Here is a 14714-nt window from a genome sequence, read left to right as displayed (position 1 = left end):
TACCATCCGCCGAGTGCAACCGACTACTTGATTTTAAATTACTTGTACGAGTCACTATCAAAAATCGAAGCCATTTTTCCTGACTGTGGCCTCTTTCTTTTGGGGAATTTTAACAAGTTAAATTGCTCTCGTATAAGGAACGCCTTGGATCTCCGCCAAATTGTCCCTTTTCCAACTCGTGGGCAAAGTAAATTAGATCTAGTCTTCCCCAATCTCGGCGCCTTTTACGATGTGCCCAAAAGGTTGCCTCCTTTTGGGCTCTCCGACCACGATACTGTGGAAGTACAGCCTCTGGCTAGATGGCATGGTCCGAGGAACAAAATCCTGCTGAAATCCAGAGACTTACGGACAACAAGTCGTCTGGCCATGCGGACTTACCTCGATGAAGTCGACCTTGATCGTCCGGTAAGATGCAAAGAGTCATGCGAAGAGAAAACACTCGCGCTTGAAACCATAATCAAGACGGGCTTGGATTCCGTTCTCCCCCTTAAATCCAAGACGATCATTGCCAACGAGCCACCATGGATTAGCAAACAATTGAAATCTTTAATTCACGAGTGTCAAATAGCCCTTGCTCGTGGCGATAAAGATTGCTTCCGCCGCCTTCGGAACCGCGTTAATCGCTTGCGGAAGTCTTGTCGCGCTAAATACTATGAGTCCAAAGTCGAACATCTGAGGGACTACGAACCGCGTAGGTGGTGGAAAGAAGTTAAATCACTTGGCGGGATGCAATCAGCTACGCGCACAGATCCTACCTCTGTCCTGAAGCATATTGATACAGGGCCTGACTCTAGTCGTACGGCCATGGCTAACGTCATTAACAATGCCTTTCTTGCTCCAATGAACTCTTTTACTCCACTGGATTCTGGAGTCTCGTTTGCTAACCGCCGCCTGGTTAGCTCAATTGGGAGAGCACCGGACTGCTGTGCGGGAGGTCGAGAGTTCAATACCGGCCGGACCAACACTCAGGGTCTTAAAATTAACTGAGAAGAATATGCTTCCTTTCTTTAACATCAAGAAATGGTTAGATATTCTAGTCTTCTCGGATAGGGACGAATAAATGGAGGTCCCGTCTCCTGCAGGGTTGGGGTAGGAGACGTTAATTTCCCACGCACGAGATTACTGTGTGATGGATGTCCTCCCTGGGGTGGGTTAGGTGGGTAACAGGACCCCCGTTGATACTAGTGTTCACTACACTGAAGGGGCTATCCTGTATAAATATAGATGTCTGTCTGTCTGTCTGTCTGTGCAATACACCGAAACGCCAACGGTTACTGAGTTCAGTGTCTTGAAGAAGCTCGTCGCTCTTAATCCTGCCAAAGCTTCTGGGCCTTACTTCGTGCCCGCCTGGCTTTTGAAAGAGAACGCGAACCTATTGGCTCCTGTTGTTACTGATATTCTTAATAGCTCCTACTTGGAGCCTCGTGTCCCCCAGTCCTGGACGCTCGCCAACGTCGTCCCTATTCCTAAGCAGACCCCTGTTTATGACGTTAACAAACACCTGAGACCAATTTCACTTACACCTGTTTTTTCCAAGTTGGCTGAGGACTTCGTGGTTGATCGTTATGTTAAACCAGCTGTACTCGCTAAGGTCGACCCTCGGCAGTTTGGCACTGTTCCCGGTTCAAGCACCACCGAAGCCCTAATTAGTTTGACTCATGCCTGGTACAGTGCTACTGACGGTAACAGGGCGTCTGTGAGGGTGATTCTCTTCGATTTTAAAAAAGCCTTTGACCTAATCGACCACCATATTTTGGTCAAGAAGCTGGGTACATATAACATCTCCAATGCTGTCATCTCATGGATTATCGACTTTCTCACCTCGCGCAAACAGCGTGTTAAACTCGGCCACGACTGCTTCTCAGAATGGGCGCGGTACCAGCGGGGGTTCCTCAAGGTACAAAACTGGGGCCGTGGCTGTTTATTATCATTATCAACGAGCTGGATGTTCCTGGCATCGATCTCTGGAAGTATGTTGACGATACCACCATTTCGGAGACGATAAGCAAGAACCAACACAGTCGCATTCAAGCTGCTGTTGACACCCTAGCAAGCAGTGCGACCGAGGATAAGTTTCAATTAAACGAGACGAAATGCAAATAACTGCTAATAAACTTTAACACTAACAACCCTTCTTCTTTCGATCCAGTTGTTGTTAATGGCAAGCCCATTGACCTAACTATTAGTGCCAAAATACTAGGCCTTAACATCTCTAATGATTTGAAATGGAATTGTCACATTAACTCTACTATTAAGAAAGCTAAAAAGCGCTTGTATTGCTTATCTCAGCTTAAACGCTCTGGTCTTGGTACCCGTGAGTTAGTCCAGTTTTTCTGCACTTGTATTCGTCCGATTACAGAGTGTGCACGTCCTGTCTTCCATGACGGCCTTCCCGTGTACCTCTCCAACGAACTTGAAGAAATACAAAAGCGGGCTACGCGCATTATTTTTCCTCTTTACTCATATAATGAGGCCTTGGCTGAATCAGGCCTGACTAAACTTTCAGATCGCCGCCAGAAACTAGTTGATAAACTATTTAAGTATGTTTTACAGAATGAACAGAACAAGCTCCATGAACTTCTTCCTACTCGCAACACATGTACCTTTAACCTAAGAAATATGCGGAAATTTAAGCCAGTTTTTAAGACGAACAGGTTTCGTAATAGTTTTATTACCTTCAATGCCCTTAAGGCTTGAACGGTTTTATACAACCGTTTTTTTTTGTTTTTTTTAGAACATATATTTAGTGTTCTTGTTGCTGTTTTAATACATTTAGTCTAACGTAATTATCAATGTTTGAAACTTGTAAATAATCGTATCATTCAACTTTTGGTTGCAAATCGATTATTAATAAACTATCTATCTATCCATCTATCTGTCTCATGCCTTTCCCCGGTTCCCACTTGCCTGAGGAAAAGACTGTTACGGAGGACTGGAACATGGAAATGCCTAAGTACGGCAAAGGATGGCTTGGGATGCCCAAGTACAGCAAAAGATGGCTAGGGATGCCTAAGCACGGCTAAGGATGGCTTGGGATGCCTTTGTGCAGCAAAGGATAGCTAGGGACACCTAAGGACGGCTAAGGATGGCTGGGGATACCTAAGTATAGCTCAGTAAGGATGGCTTGGGATGCCTAAGTACGACAAAGGATGGGTAGGGATGCCTAAGTACGGCTAAGGATGGTTAAGGATGCTTTAGTACAGCTACATATTGTAAGGGATGCCATGCCTAAGTACGGCTACGAGTGGTTGGGGCTGCTTAAGTACGGCTATGGATGGCTGGGGATGCTTAAGTAGGGCTAAGGATGGCTTGGGATGCCTAAGTACGGCCAGAAGCCCATTAATAATGGGCTCCTGGTACGGCTAAGGATGACTTGGGATGCTTAAGTACGGCTAAGGATTGCTGGGGATTTTTAAGTATGGTTAAGGATGGCTTGGGGATATTTAAGTACTACAACGGAGGACTGGGAATAAGTAGTACCAGACCTCTACTCCTGGACCACTACATGCGGACGATGCGGACCACCACATGATTGCCTACACCATGTAGTTAGCTGCGCGCAGAGAATATCTGTTTAGGCGGGAAAGCTCTAACGGCTCGAGCTAAAGAATTTCTCCTGGGATTTCGAGTTCGAGTCAATTGTATATATATCCCCGTCCAAATTTTGGAATCACTCAGACTTCGGAGACATTTGACGTGGAATAACTGGATTTACGGTGAGAATCTGTGGAAAAAACGAGAGGTAACCTACTCCCTTCCTCGCTTCAGCATAGCTCATATCTCGCCAAGTTAAGCATTTATTCGTACTTTCTTTGTTGTTTCATATTAGAAATATTCGAAGTTTTGAAAGGATTCCTCTGAGAGGAGATGAAAAATGCCTGATCAATGGTTAAGCTTGCAAAACTTTCGAATTTAAAGTCGCTTATTGCTGACAAAATAGACCCTGAAGGATTATCGACCGAAGACCAAGATCAGGTGGCCATAATTATCTTTCTTGAATTTCTCTTCCATATTATCATATCTATAGTTGTACCAAGCCCATCCGTATGAAAACATTGATCGCAAAAACGTATGAGCCACCTGAGATGACGCTATATTTAGTCCGATTAACGATCTTAAGTGTTTTCGATCTTCGAACGGGGTATCATGATCAATCCATGAGGGTAAAAGAATGCACGATTGATTCCGTGAGCCTTTACCGAGTAAATTTGCTTCTCCTGCACGCTTCTCACCATGAATTTTCGATCCTTACGGTTCTGAATTAAATTGTTCATGTTGATTTCCTTATAATTTGACGCAATATCGACTTTCAGAAACCAATAGACAACTTTCTATCATAGAGAAAGACTCGTACCCAAGAAATATCACTTTGAAGCTGGTAGTCTCAGTTGTGAGGGATTGACAAGACAGGTAAAGAAGGAGAAGCTTTATCTTTTTATTTGGCATTAAATTAAAAGTGCCATACATTTAAGATCCTTATAAAGTTCAATCTACTTATAACGAGAGCAGTTTCACCATGAATATCATCTACCTCAATGTATGACGAAACTTAGATCTTTGAAAATGGATCGTTAAATAATAAAAATAATCTGCGCAAGTTACTAGGTAAAAAAAATGTTTGGATGCACCTAAATTGCTGCCTGTTGTTTCAGCTTACAGCGTAAATCGGCCAATAAGTTTCAGTTTTACACTCGACAAGATGAAAAGAGCTGTAAATTTCCATGAGCGCAGAGACAAAAGAACAAAAAATTAATTAAAAATAGAAAAACTGTCTTACAAGTTATTCCATATCTGGGAAAAAGTGATTCTCAATGTATTCTTTTTGCTAAAATAAAGGTTCCGAATGCAACATAAAATCAGTGAAAATTAAATTTAATATTCCTCATAAATTGATCTTTTTTCTGACACATTGAGGTTTTAAGTGCCATTATTACACTGGACATGGTGTTCCATGGTAAGCAGTTGTTATTATTTTGGTGATACTTACCAATTGATAGATCACTTAAATTTATTTTACTTTTCTCAAGCACATCAGCCTTTATACTATATAATCAGATACTTTTGATAGTGAATGTTTTTGGTCTGACCATGGTTGAATGTGAACCTTGGTCAGTAGCTAAATGTAATCATGGTCAGACACCATTTAAACAATAGAGTGTTTCTGTTGAGGAACTATCGGCTGATAGTTACCCCGCGGAAATTTGATGTTCTTAAAACAAATATGCTGGTTTTAAGAACATCAAATTTCCGAAGGGCAACTATCAGACCGATAGTTCCGAGACATAAACACTTTATTGTTTTTATTGTTCACCACTAAATTTTCTTCCGCACCTACAGCTTGTCACAAATGTCAATAATTCGCAACCATACATTGGCTAAATAATATGTTATTCCTGTCAGAATTGAAAAGTCACTGTTTTTCCGATCTGCCTAACTTTGCGGCCGTCAAACTATTCAAAACTTTTCACGGATGAATACTATCAATCCAGGTATTTTCCGCGGACGGGCACTATCCATCCGGGTATTTTCTGCAGGCGGGCACTATAGGCTGATAGTGACTCTCCACAGATGAACACTATTGCATCACGTGATCAATTTAAACCAATAAGAACCGCAGAAAATTTAGTGGTGAACTATAAGGTACCATAGTCAACCTGACGCCAGGGTGTCTTGCATTTGTATTAGCAGAAATTCTTTGGTGTTAAATTTCATTAATAGTTTTGAATGTTTTATCACTTGTGCTGACCAAACCACAGTTCAAAAACACTGTTCAAGCATTCTTCTTAGATAAAACCAATCATCACTAAGGTGAAAAGTAGAATTATGGTTTTGAGGTATTTGCTTTTTGTCAGTTAAGAACAGGAGAAAGGAAGTAAGAAATCGTTCTGTTTAGCATGCCCTAGATTATTTTACTCCTGTCTTCTGGTTAATAAAAAAAAGATCAGAAACCTAGGTTTAACTTGCAACTGGGGCAAAATGTGTGTGTTTGTTTTTTTTAACTAGGAGAGGAGTGCAGACTAGTAATGTGCTTGATATGAACAGTTTTCACTAAGTTTTCACAAAACTGGTATCACAGTTTGGCCATCTTTCTGTCATCTCACTATAGACTGAGATAAAAGTTTCAGCTGACAGTGCTTTATGTAATAGTTATAATAGCTAATTCAGTTTCAAATGTGTATTCACATGCTAAAAGGAAAGCAGAAATTACCAGAATAATGCCATTCAGAAAAGAAATCAAAGAGCCAGACATAACATTTGTGTCTCGTTTCCATCTTTTAATTTATCTAACTGCATATCCATAATCACATATACTTATTGATTTTTATTGTAAGTAGCCCTAGTTGTGAGCTTTTTAAAGTTGCACCCCAGACACATTTGTTGGAACATATTGCCTCCTCTGCTCCACTCAAAACGTTCATTTGGAAATTATCATTGATTGAGGAAAACAGGTGAAAGAACATCATAGATGTTGTTTGGGAGAAGTGTCCTCAATTATGTCTGGTAGTGTGGCTTCAACAGATGATTCATGTCACCAAACATAAATTGTCAAACCTTCCATTTGCATTTTTGAACATTTATTTTAATTTCATTGCTATGAATGCTGTTCTTTCAGCCAGAAAGAAATTTGTGTTTACTTGGATATAAAGTACTGTTACACAACTAGCAATTGCCTTTTTAACCTATGCTTCCTGCATTCCTGCTTTCTGCCCCTGCTTCTCAGAATTCAGCCATCTCGTCCCTTCAACTGAATGGACAGTCCCTCAAGACTAATTTTTGTATTTGAAAATTGCTCAAACATGCTTCAGTCATTCTTCTGAAGGAGTGAGAGGTTCAGAAAGGACACATTACTGCAGCTGTCCATCTGTAAGGGAATTCCAAAATCTGACAGTTGCTGTGGCAACCATTTTTGTATTAAGGGATCTTTTTCTTTTAAACAGCAAATTTAAAATGTTAATATTACTAACTGTAAACTTAAAAGTCTTTTTTCTGTTCTTGCATAAATATCTGTCAATAAAAAATTGTTCAACAATTTTGAATTAAGTTTACGAAAAGCGGCAAGAAAATTTACACAATAATACGTGTTGTTTAAAAGTTATGGAAAGGCTGTTAAGGGAGTATTCTTGAAATCCTGAATAGTTCATGCTTTTTGTGTTCGGTAAATTGAAATGGAATTGAAATAATTCAAATTTTTATCACACTGAGTCGCACCGCATCATTTGTCCATCATAGTAATGTTAGTCACTCAATGAAGGATTCTTTTCTTGTTCTTTTCTTAAAAGCATATAATCTAAGCAAATGGCTATTTGCTTGGTACCTTACACATGAACTCCACCAATTACTAATTTGTTTTCTTTGCCCAATTTTCTTATCTAAGACTTCTTTTTTTTTTATGTTGTAAAACTTTAAAATATTACAGAAATAGATAAACATTTAGGTGGTATTAACATCTAATAGAGAACAAACGTATGCGCAGGTTGCTTATACAAGAGTTTTTTATGTGTGCATTGGACTGGTGCACAGGACACTAACTTTTACACAACTTTTTTCACCCTACCATATCCATTTACTGCAAGAAAAAAAAATCAAAACACCACTCCCAAGAAACCCTAAGCAAATATATTTTGCTTACCTTGTCTCTGAATAAGTGGAAAAACTTGGAATCCAAGGGAAAAGGAAACAAGTGTCATAGTTTTCCATGTGGACAAACAAATGTGCACTCTTTGATTGACTGTTGCCTAATATAACTGGACTTTGCCTTCTGCACTTAGAATGCATAGTAAAATGGACTTTTTCATGGGGCAGGATTATGTTAGTGGTAATCCCAACCTGTTAATTTGAATACTGATCAAAATACGCAAACCCCTATGCTGCAGTCTGGATGGTACAAGCAACAATCCTTTTCTTAGAATATGATTGGTACTGATTAGCAAAGTGATTGGTGAGTGCAACATACCCTAAACAATCTGATTGGTAAGAGCAGCACACCAATATCAATCTGATTGGTGCAAGCAACATACTGAGAGCAATTTGATTTGTTAAAGCCACGAAATCTGATGCAAGCGACACTACTTTCGTAAACTTTGATATTAATGTTGTCATCAAAATATTATTCGATGCTTCTTCATTTGCATTTTTAACTATCTTGATAGATTAGAAGAAAAAACAATATGACCAATTTTTAGTGGTTAGGCAGAAAGGTACCTAGTTGATCACGGATAAGACAATAGACTGAGTGTTAGCCTCACATTTGATGTGTTAATGACTTGGCTTTTTTCAGCGTTTTCATACATTGTCTGGGGTGAAGTGTTGAAACACGACTGCCGTTTACCTATAGAACTATAAAACAACACAACTCAAGGAAGATGAATTAATAATTAAGTAGTAAACACAGTGTCCACCCACTCATAAACAAACAGCAGGACCCTTTTCCTTGTTTCAAATTTAAACATAAATTATTTTAAGGTACCAATTATATTTATTTGCATGAGACCTCAGTGTTCCCTGTTAAAGATACACGAGCTTTGAAAACCCCAAATTCTTAATTAACATATGAAGGTGTGTGAACAGTGACCTTGAAGGTTTTCCATACTTGCAATAACGAGCTTGGAATTTGTTGCCCCATATTTTTCATTCGTTGACCAATGAAAATTTATAGCAGTCGGTATGACTCTATTATGAGGGGTTCTCAGTTAAGCCATGTATTTAATTTTTGAAGAAGCATAATTATTTCCTGCGATTTACAAATTACTTGCGCACCGTTTATTTGGATAGACCTCATAGAATTTTGACACTAAATACAGATAAAACGTCTTAGTTAAATACATATTTTCACTAAGCAAGAGTAATTATGAGTTAGAAGACAAATAAGAACGAAAGTAGTGGCTGGTAAAAGCAATATGTTGTTCTTAAAGCTATGGGCTTGGAGTTGGATTACACTACGGAAAATAGATGCCATATTCACCTAAAAAGTGCCACCTTCATTAGTCGCAGAGCATTGTAGGACAAAAAAATTTCAGGATTTGTTTTTGTAATTTTATAAACGTAAAAATGTCTGAGTTGATCAAAATGAGAATGCATAAGCTAAGGAATTATTGCTGTATGTCATAGCTTCTCCAAGTGACAAAATTTCGCTATACACGTATTTTAGAACTAATAACTTTCTCGGAACCATTATTTACCTATGCTTTTAATCATCTGAATGGCACCAAAATGTAGGCCGGGGAAGAATGAAAACTGACTGGATGAACTTGAAATAAATTTGTATTCTAAAAACCTATTTTATTGCTAATTAAATATATTATATACCTCCTCTACCCCTTCTCCCCCCTCCCCCCCCCCCCTCCTTGCCTCGTTTTCTGTCGTGGTAAATGTGCACATCGAATTAAATTGTTATGGGGTTTTCATCTGCAGTAACCACTGATTCAAACTAACGAAAAACTCCCATTTATGTCCTCAATACTTGTATATCGGTAGAGTGATGTAGGGGCGAGCAATTCCAAAGTTTTAACAAAAATTTACTTTGATCCATGTCTTTTCTGTTTTGTGTTGTTGCATCAATTCTTCTTTATTTAAACAAAAGTATATTGTTTTTCGTGAGCTGCATATTCTATGGTTACCAGAAGTGAGCTCCAGAAGTTTCAGTTTGTTTTTTTTGGATGGCGATTAGCCAGTCTAAAAGACAATAAGCTCGAGCAAACTATTAGTTCTTAAAAATTACTGACGATGTCGTCTTATTCATAGGCTTGCAGAAATTCAAATTATGGAGGAAACCATTGCAAATACAAGTAGTATCGACTTGACCGTTAGGGGCAACGGACATCACACGAGAGACGTCGAGGAACTTCTTTTACAAATTGTCCAGGATATAGGAGGGGGAGGAGAACTGCCTTTGGAACTCCTAGACCGGATTGTGTGTCAACGCACAGGTCACACCATATCAACCTTGGTGGATTGTGGTGAAAGAGATGTCCTGGAATGTATACAGAGTAATCTTTCTCCTCAGAGCTCCTTGATAGTCAGCCTTGAAAACCGTTTGTTATCTGTCAAACGCGTGGAACAAATAGTTAACTGCTGCGCTGAATCGGATGTATCTTTAGAAATGGTCAACAAAGGCACCACAACACTCGATCTTTCAAGGCGCTGTGTTTCATCGAATGAGCTGTTGGAAACATGCAAGCCTGCAAGAATGTTGAGGCACCTCATTCTCAACGATATCCAAATTCAGCCTGGTAGCAAGGAACCACTGGCATTTTCACTAATTGAGAGGATTAAGTGGTATTGTCCGGCTCTTAAAAAAGTAGAAACAACTGGTTGCTCCCAAGCCGTTTACGAAGAGCTTTTTCAGAATGGGAAGAATGCTCACCCAAGTGCATTTGGTGTGAAGGTGGAAGACCTTCTAGAAACAAAACCTGAGGTAAAGGAACTCCTTGATCCTTTACTTGCCAAAAGGGAAGTGGCTGATATTGCCAACAGAATAAAAGCGCTGGTTCAGGAGGGCGTTCCAGCCAACATAACCTTTGATGGCTGGTCTCTGCTACATACTGCCGTAGTTATTGGCGATAAAGACTTAGTGAGCTGGCTGCTCAAAAGAAGTAGCAGTTTCAAATTTCGCCTGAAAAACTCTACTAGGCCAACAGCCTTAGAAGTTGCGATACGCTGTCACAATGAAGCTATTGTGGCAGAGCTGTTAGGCGCAACTGATGTTGTTGATCCTGCTTGGCTTGCGTGTATCTGTTTCTCAGAACAGTTTCCAAAGGTAAACGAACGTGGTGTACGTGAAAGACATCATCATGAGTGTAATCCACTTCAAGTTGCAGGGCTGTTTTTAGATGAAACTAAAACCTTGGAATTCAAGACGACGTTCCTCATCCAGATTATCATAGAATTCCAAATAATAACACCAAGGGAACTTAGAGAAAAAACGTGTTGGACGGAAGAGTACTTGGCGGAGATGCTAAAGCATTTGGTTTCTGCGGGCTGTTCGCTGAATGTACCCATTAAAGATCTTGGTAGGAAGACTCCGCTAATGTGCACAGTGTCGAGCCCAGTTTTGTTGAAGACCCTGGTAGATCTTGGAGCCGATATCCATGCCACTGACGAAATGGGTAACACAGCGTTGTTTTACGCCGTAGCTGATGCAACGGTTGAAACAAGAAACGAACACATCGAAACTACCAAACTCCTTCTGGAAAACAAGGCTGAACCAAATGTTATAAACAAACACGGACAGACCTCTATTCTATTCGATGCCTCCAAAGAAAGGTCAAACAAGCAGCTTGAAGAGTTTTTTTCTGGGTATAAATTGCCTATTTGGAATCTTCTTATCCAATCAGGAGCTAAACTCACTACCACAAACACTGAGGACCGCAAATCTCTGTTACATCTTGCCGTAGAGCACTCAAAAGAGTACTTGGAAAAATATCAAGGCCGTTCAGATCCAGGAATTATAGAACCACGCTGTGCCGCCAACTGGTGCGTTCAAATAATCAAGTTTGTTTCAGAACATGATGAAAAGCTGTTGATGTCATTGGATATGTCTGGAAATACTGCTCTTCACCTATGGGCTGGTCATTATTCTCGTCACGCCCCTGAGATGGAAGCTATTGGACAAGCTCTTATTGAAGTGGGCAGCAATGTCAAAGTGAGGAATCACCAAGGAAAGACTCCCTTACACTTAGCTAAATTGTGGAGCGTGGCTGAATTTCTTCTGAAACAGAGATCTAAGCCCAACGTCACTGACTATAACGACCGCACTCCCTTACTATGCAAATGTATCGAAGCTAACCAGGAACCATCACCGAGATTGGAAGAGGTCAGCTCATGGGCACAAGGTATAAACCTTGGAATGGACCCGTGGAAGGAGGACAAGGTTGGCCAGAACGTTTTCAAAGTTTTGATAAAGAACAGTTGTTTCCTCGATTTAGAACGTTTTATTGATGTGGCCATTAACACTAACAGAGAAAGCATTTTCCGAACGGACAACAGGGGTAATACCCTTTTGCATCTTTTATGTAATTGCAACAACTCCAGAGTACTACCTCTGATTGACCTTGTTCTGAAGTTTGGAGTTAAAGTGGATGCTCAGAACAAAGAAGGAGACACGGGGCTCCACATTGCTTGCAGAAAAGAAATGCACCTTCCTCTACGCAAAGGAAACATTTCTGTTCATAAGAGGGTCATTCTTAGGGTTCTTGCGTATGGAGCGCGTAGTGACTTGAAAAACAAAAAAAATACCTCTGCTAGAAACTTGGTGTGGTTGAACAAACGATTGCTTGCAATGCTGAAAAATGATAGACAGCGAAAACAACCTTTACATATGTATCCATGGGTTTCACAGTCCAGCAACCATAAAGAACGACTCTCTATGGTCGCAAGAGGGCAGGATGTTCGTAAGATTGACAACTACTCTTACAGTGGTCCTATTGGCTCTGGTGCGTCAAGTATGGTGTTTGCGGCCATCAATGTTCTTGACGGTAGAGAAGTCGCCCTAAAGAGAATTGAGACGCGCAGCCCAACAACGAGGCAAGCCGATAGAGAAATGAACAGTCTGTTGCAATTATCCAATTCGGATCATATTGTTCAGTATTTCAACATCATTTTGGAGACAGACTTTACTTGGATCGTTTTAGAGCTGATGGAAGGCACACTTAATGACCTGTCTTTATTAAATTCTCCCCTGACTAAACTCAGCAAGGATGTTTTGCAAGGAATGGAGTACCTTCATAGAAACAACATCCTACATCGAGACCTAAAGCCGGGTAACGTCCTGTACACCACTAAGCCTAGGCTTCGTCTGAAAATCAGCGACTTTGGACTGAGTAAGAGGGTTGATGGTGGAGAGGGATCCAGCGTTCTCCATAGCAATGCTGGCACCAGAGTTTGGATGGCCCCAGAGCTATTGTCGTCTAGTGGACATCCCCAACACAGTTTTGCGTCGGACATCTTCTCTCTCGGTCTTGTGTTGCATTTTATTCTCGCTAACAAGCGTCATCCATTCACCATAGGGGCAAGTGGCCTCCCAAATTCATTAGCTGAGTGCAACATCGTGGAGACCAACATCACAACTGGCCGCTTGACCTTAAGTCCGGATCTTTCCGACGAAGGCAAGGACCTCCTGGAAATGGTGTTAACAGGCAACAGAGATGAGCGACCGAATGCCTTAGCGGCCCTAAAGCATCCGCTTTTTTGGATTGATGAGACAAAGATTGCATTTATTACTGCCGTGGCCAATCAAAAGGAAATTGGCGAGTACGGCAGAGCAGCCCCATCTCTTGTTGAAAAAGAAATTGAACGTAAAGTAGGGACCATGCTCTCCAGTAAATGGGATCGATTATTCCCGACACTATATGCCGAATTGACATCGAGCGGCAGAGGAAGAAGGTACGACACAAAATCAGGAGTACATCTGATCAGATTCATGAGGAATGCCTACGCTCATGTGTCTGATCGAACCCGTTCAACTGAATTTCAAAAACAGTTACTGACGGATCGAATATTTTTAACGACATTGCCGAAACTTTTTATGATAGTGTTTAACGCAGTAAAGCATGGAAATTGGCATGACTCCCGAGCAGAAATTTCCAAGGTTTTCAATGGTTAAATGCACTGAACCCTGCTGTGATGGATTGCCAAACAATGATAACAACTGTCCTTCCGTCCTCAAAGAAGAGAACAGAAAAAAGCAAACAACTGTTTCAGTTTTCTCAAGAGAACTCAAATTAACCTAGTGACTAGCGACACTTGGGTGTCGAAAACATAGCAATGTAGGCCAAGTTATAAGTTATTTCGTTGACTAGAAATCAACACAAGTTTTACAAAAACTTTTGACATTCAAGCAAACATCTCTTTTAAGATCTAAGTGCATCATTTCTTTACGTTTCGATAATCCCGTGTCAGCGACCGAGTTTGTTTTGCTCTTTCTCATGCAGTTTCTTTGCGTGTTTTTTAGGTGTTGATTTTCACTACAACGTTGGTCTCGTATTTAAGTTCGTCTTCGTCAGTGCCCTTCTAGGTTTCAGTTTCTCCAGTTGTCTTTTTGCCTTTGTTGGTGCCTTTAAGTTTTTTTCAAGTATTTTTCCTGTGAATAATTTACGAATACAACTGTATAACAAGTTGGCAGCAAAGTTTTCTTTTCGTTGAGGTTGGCCCACAACGCCGATTTTAATTACAGGGTTCGTACAAAGTCTTGAATTCTTGAAAAAGTCTGGAAATTTGCGAACTACTTTTCCAAACCTGGAAAAAGTACGGAAATTAAAGGCAAAGTCTTGAAAAATGGGATTAAGTCTGGAATTTTTCTGAAGGAACAACAGGTGTTTAAAAGCTAGCTGAAATCTTTGCAAAGTAGTTGATTTCACTTGAATTAACTTGGCAAACGGCAAAACACTTTATGATAAGAGGCGGTACGGTCGGAGAAGGAGATTGTTTCAAGTCCGAGAGCCCAGTCTCCAATGCCTTGCATTTCATTGTGGTTCATTGTGTTTGCAATGCGTTATACACCGAATGCAAATATGGTGTCCAATTTGAATTGCCATTGTTCTGGACTGACTAGCCTCTCACACATGTAATAATCCTTTTGTGTTTCCACTTGAAGACGAGGCTAGTCAGTCCAGAACAATGGCAATTCAAATTGGACGCCATATTTGCATTCGGTGTATGGTTTATTTGTTTCCCGCGTTAGTCGAGCGAGGGAAGTAATGTTTGTTCGCGTTCATGCA

The 14714-nt window shown here is 40.4% G+C and overlaps 1 protein-coding gene across 2 annotated transcripts; it reads left to right on the top strand.

The window, feature by feature from the left end:
- The first annotated feature begins 3556 nt into the window (after nt 1-3556).
- Nucleotides 3557-14658, top strand: LOC111346047 (uncharacterized). Of its 2 annotated transcripts, none has more exons than XM_022953333.2 (3): nt 3557-3742; nt 4341-4410; nt 9742-14658. In XM_022953333.2, the coding sequence occupies exon 3, from the start codon at nt 9761-9763 to the stop codon at nt 13598-13600; it is 3840 nt and encodes a 1279-aa protein (XP_022809068.2). In that variant the 5' UTR covers nt 3557-3742; nt 4341-4410; nt 9742-9760; the 3' UTR covers nt 13601-14658. The 2 variants fall into 2 exon arrangements, with proteins under 2 accessions (XP_022809068.2, XP_088587319.1); XM_088731193.1 differs by having other exon boundaries at nt 3558-3716.
- The last annotated feature ends 56 nt before the right edge of the window (nt 14659-14714 follow it).

This window comes from Stylophora pistillata, chromosome 8, assembly GCF_964205215.1.
Source record: "Stylophora pistillata chromosome 8, jaStyPist1.2, whole genome shotgun sequence".
Taxonomy (NCBI): Eukaryota; Metazoa; Cnidaria; class Anthozoa; order Scleractinia; family Pocilloporidae; genus Stylophora; species Stylophora pistillata.
This window is presented reverse-complemented; position numbering and strand designations above follow the sequence as displayed.

Bases quoted from the DNA above. Each gene is read 5' to 3' on its own strand.
- LOC111346047 (XM_022953333.2), top strand. From the start codon at position 9,761: ATGGAGGAAACCATTGCAAATACAAGTAGTATCGACTTGACCGTTAGG.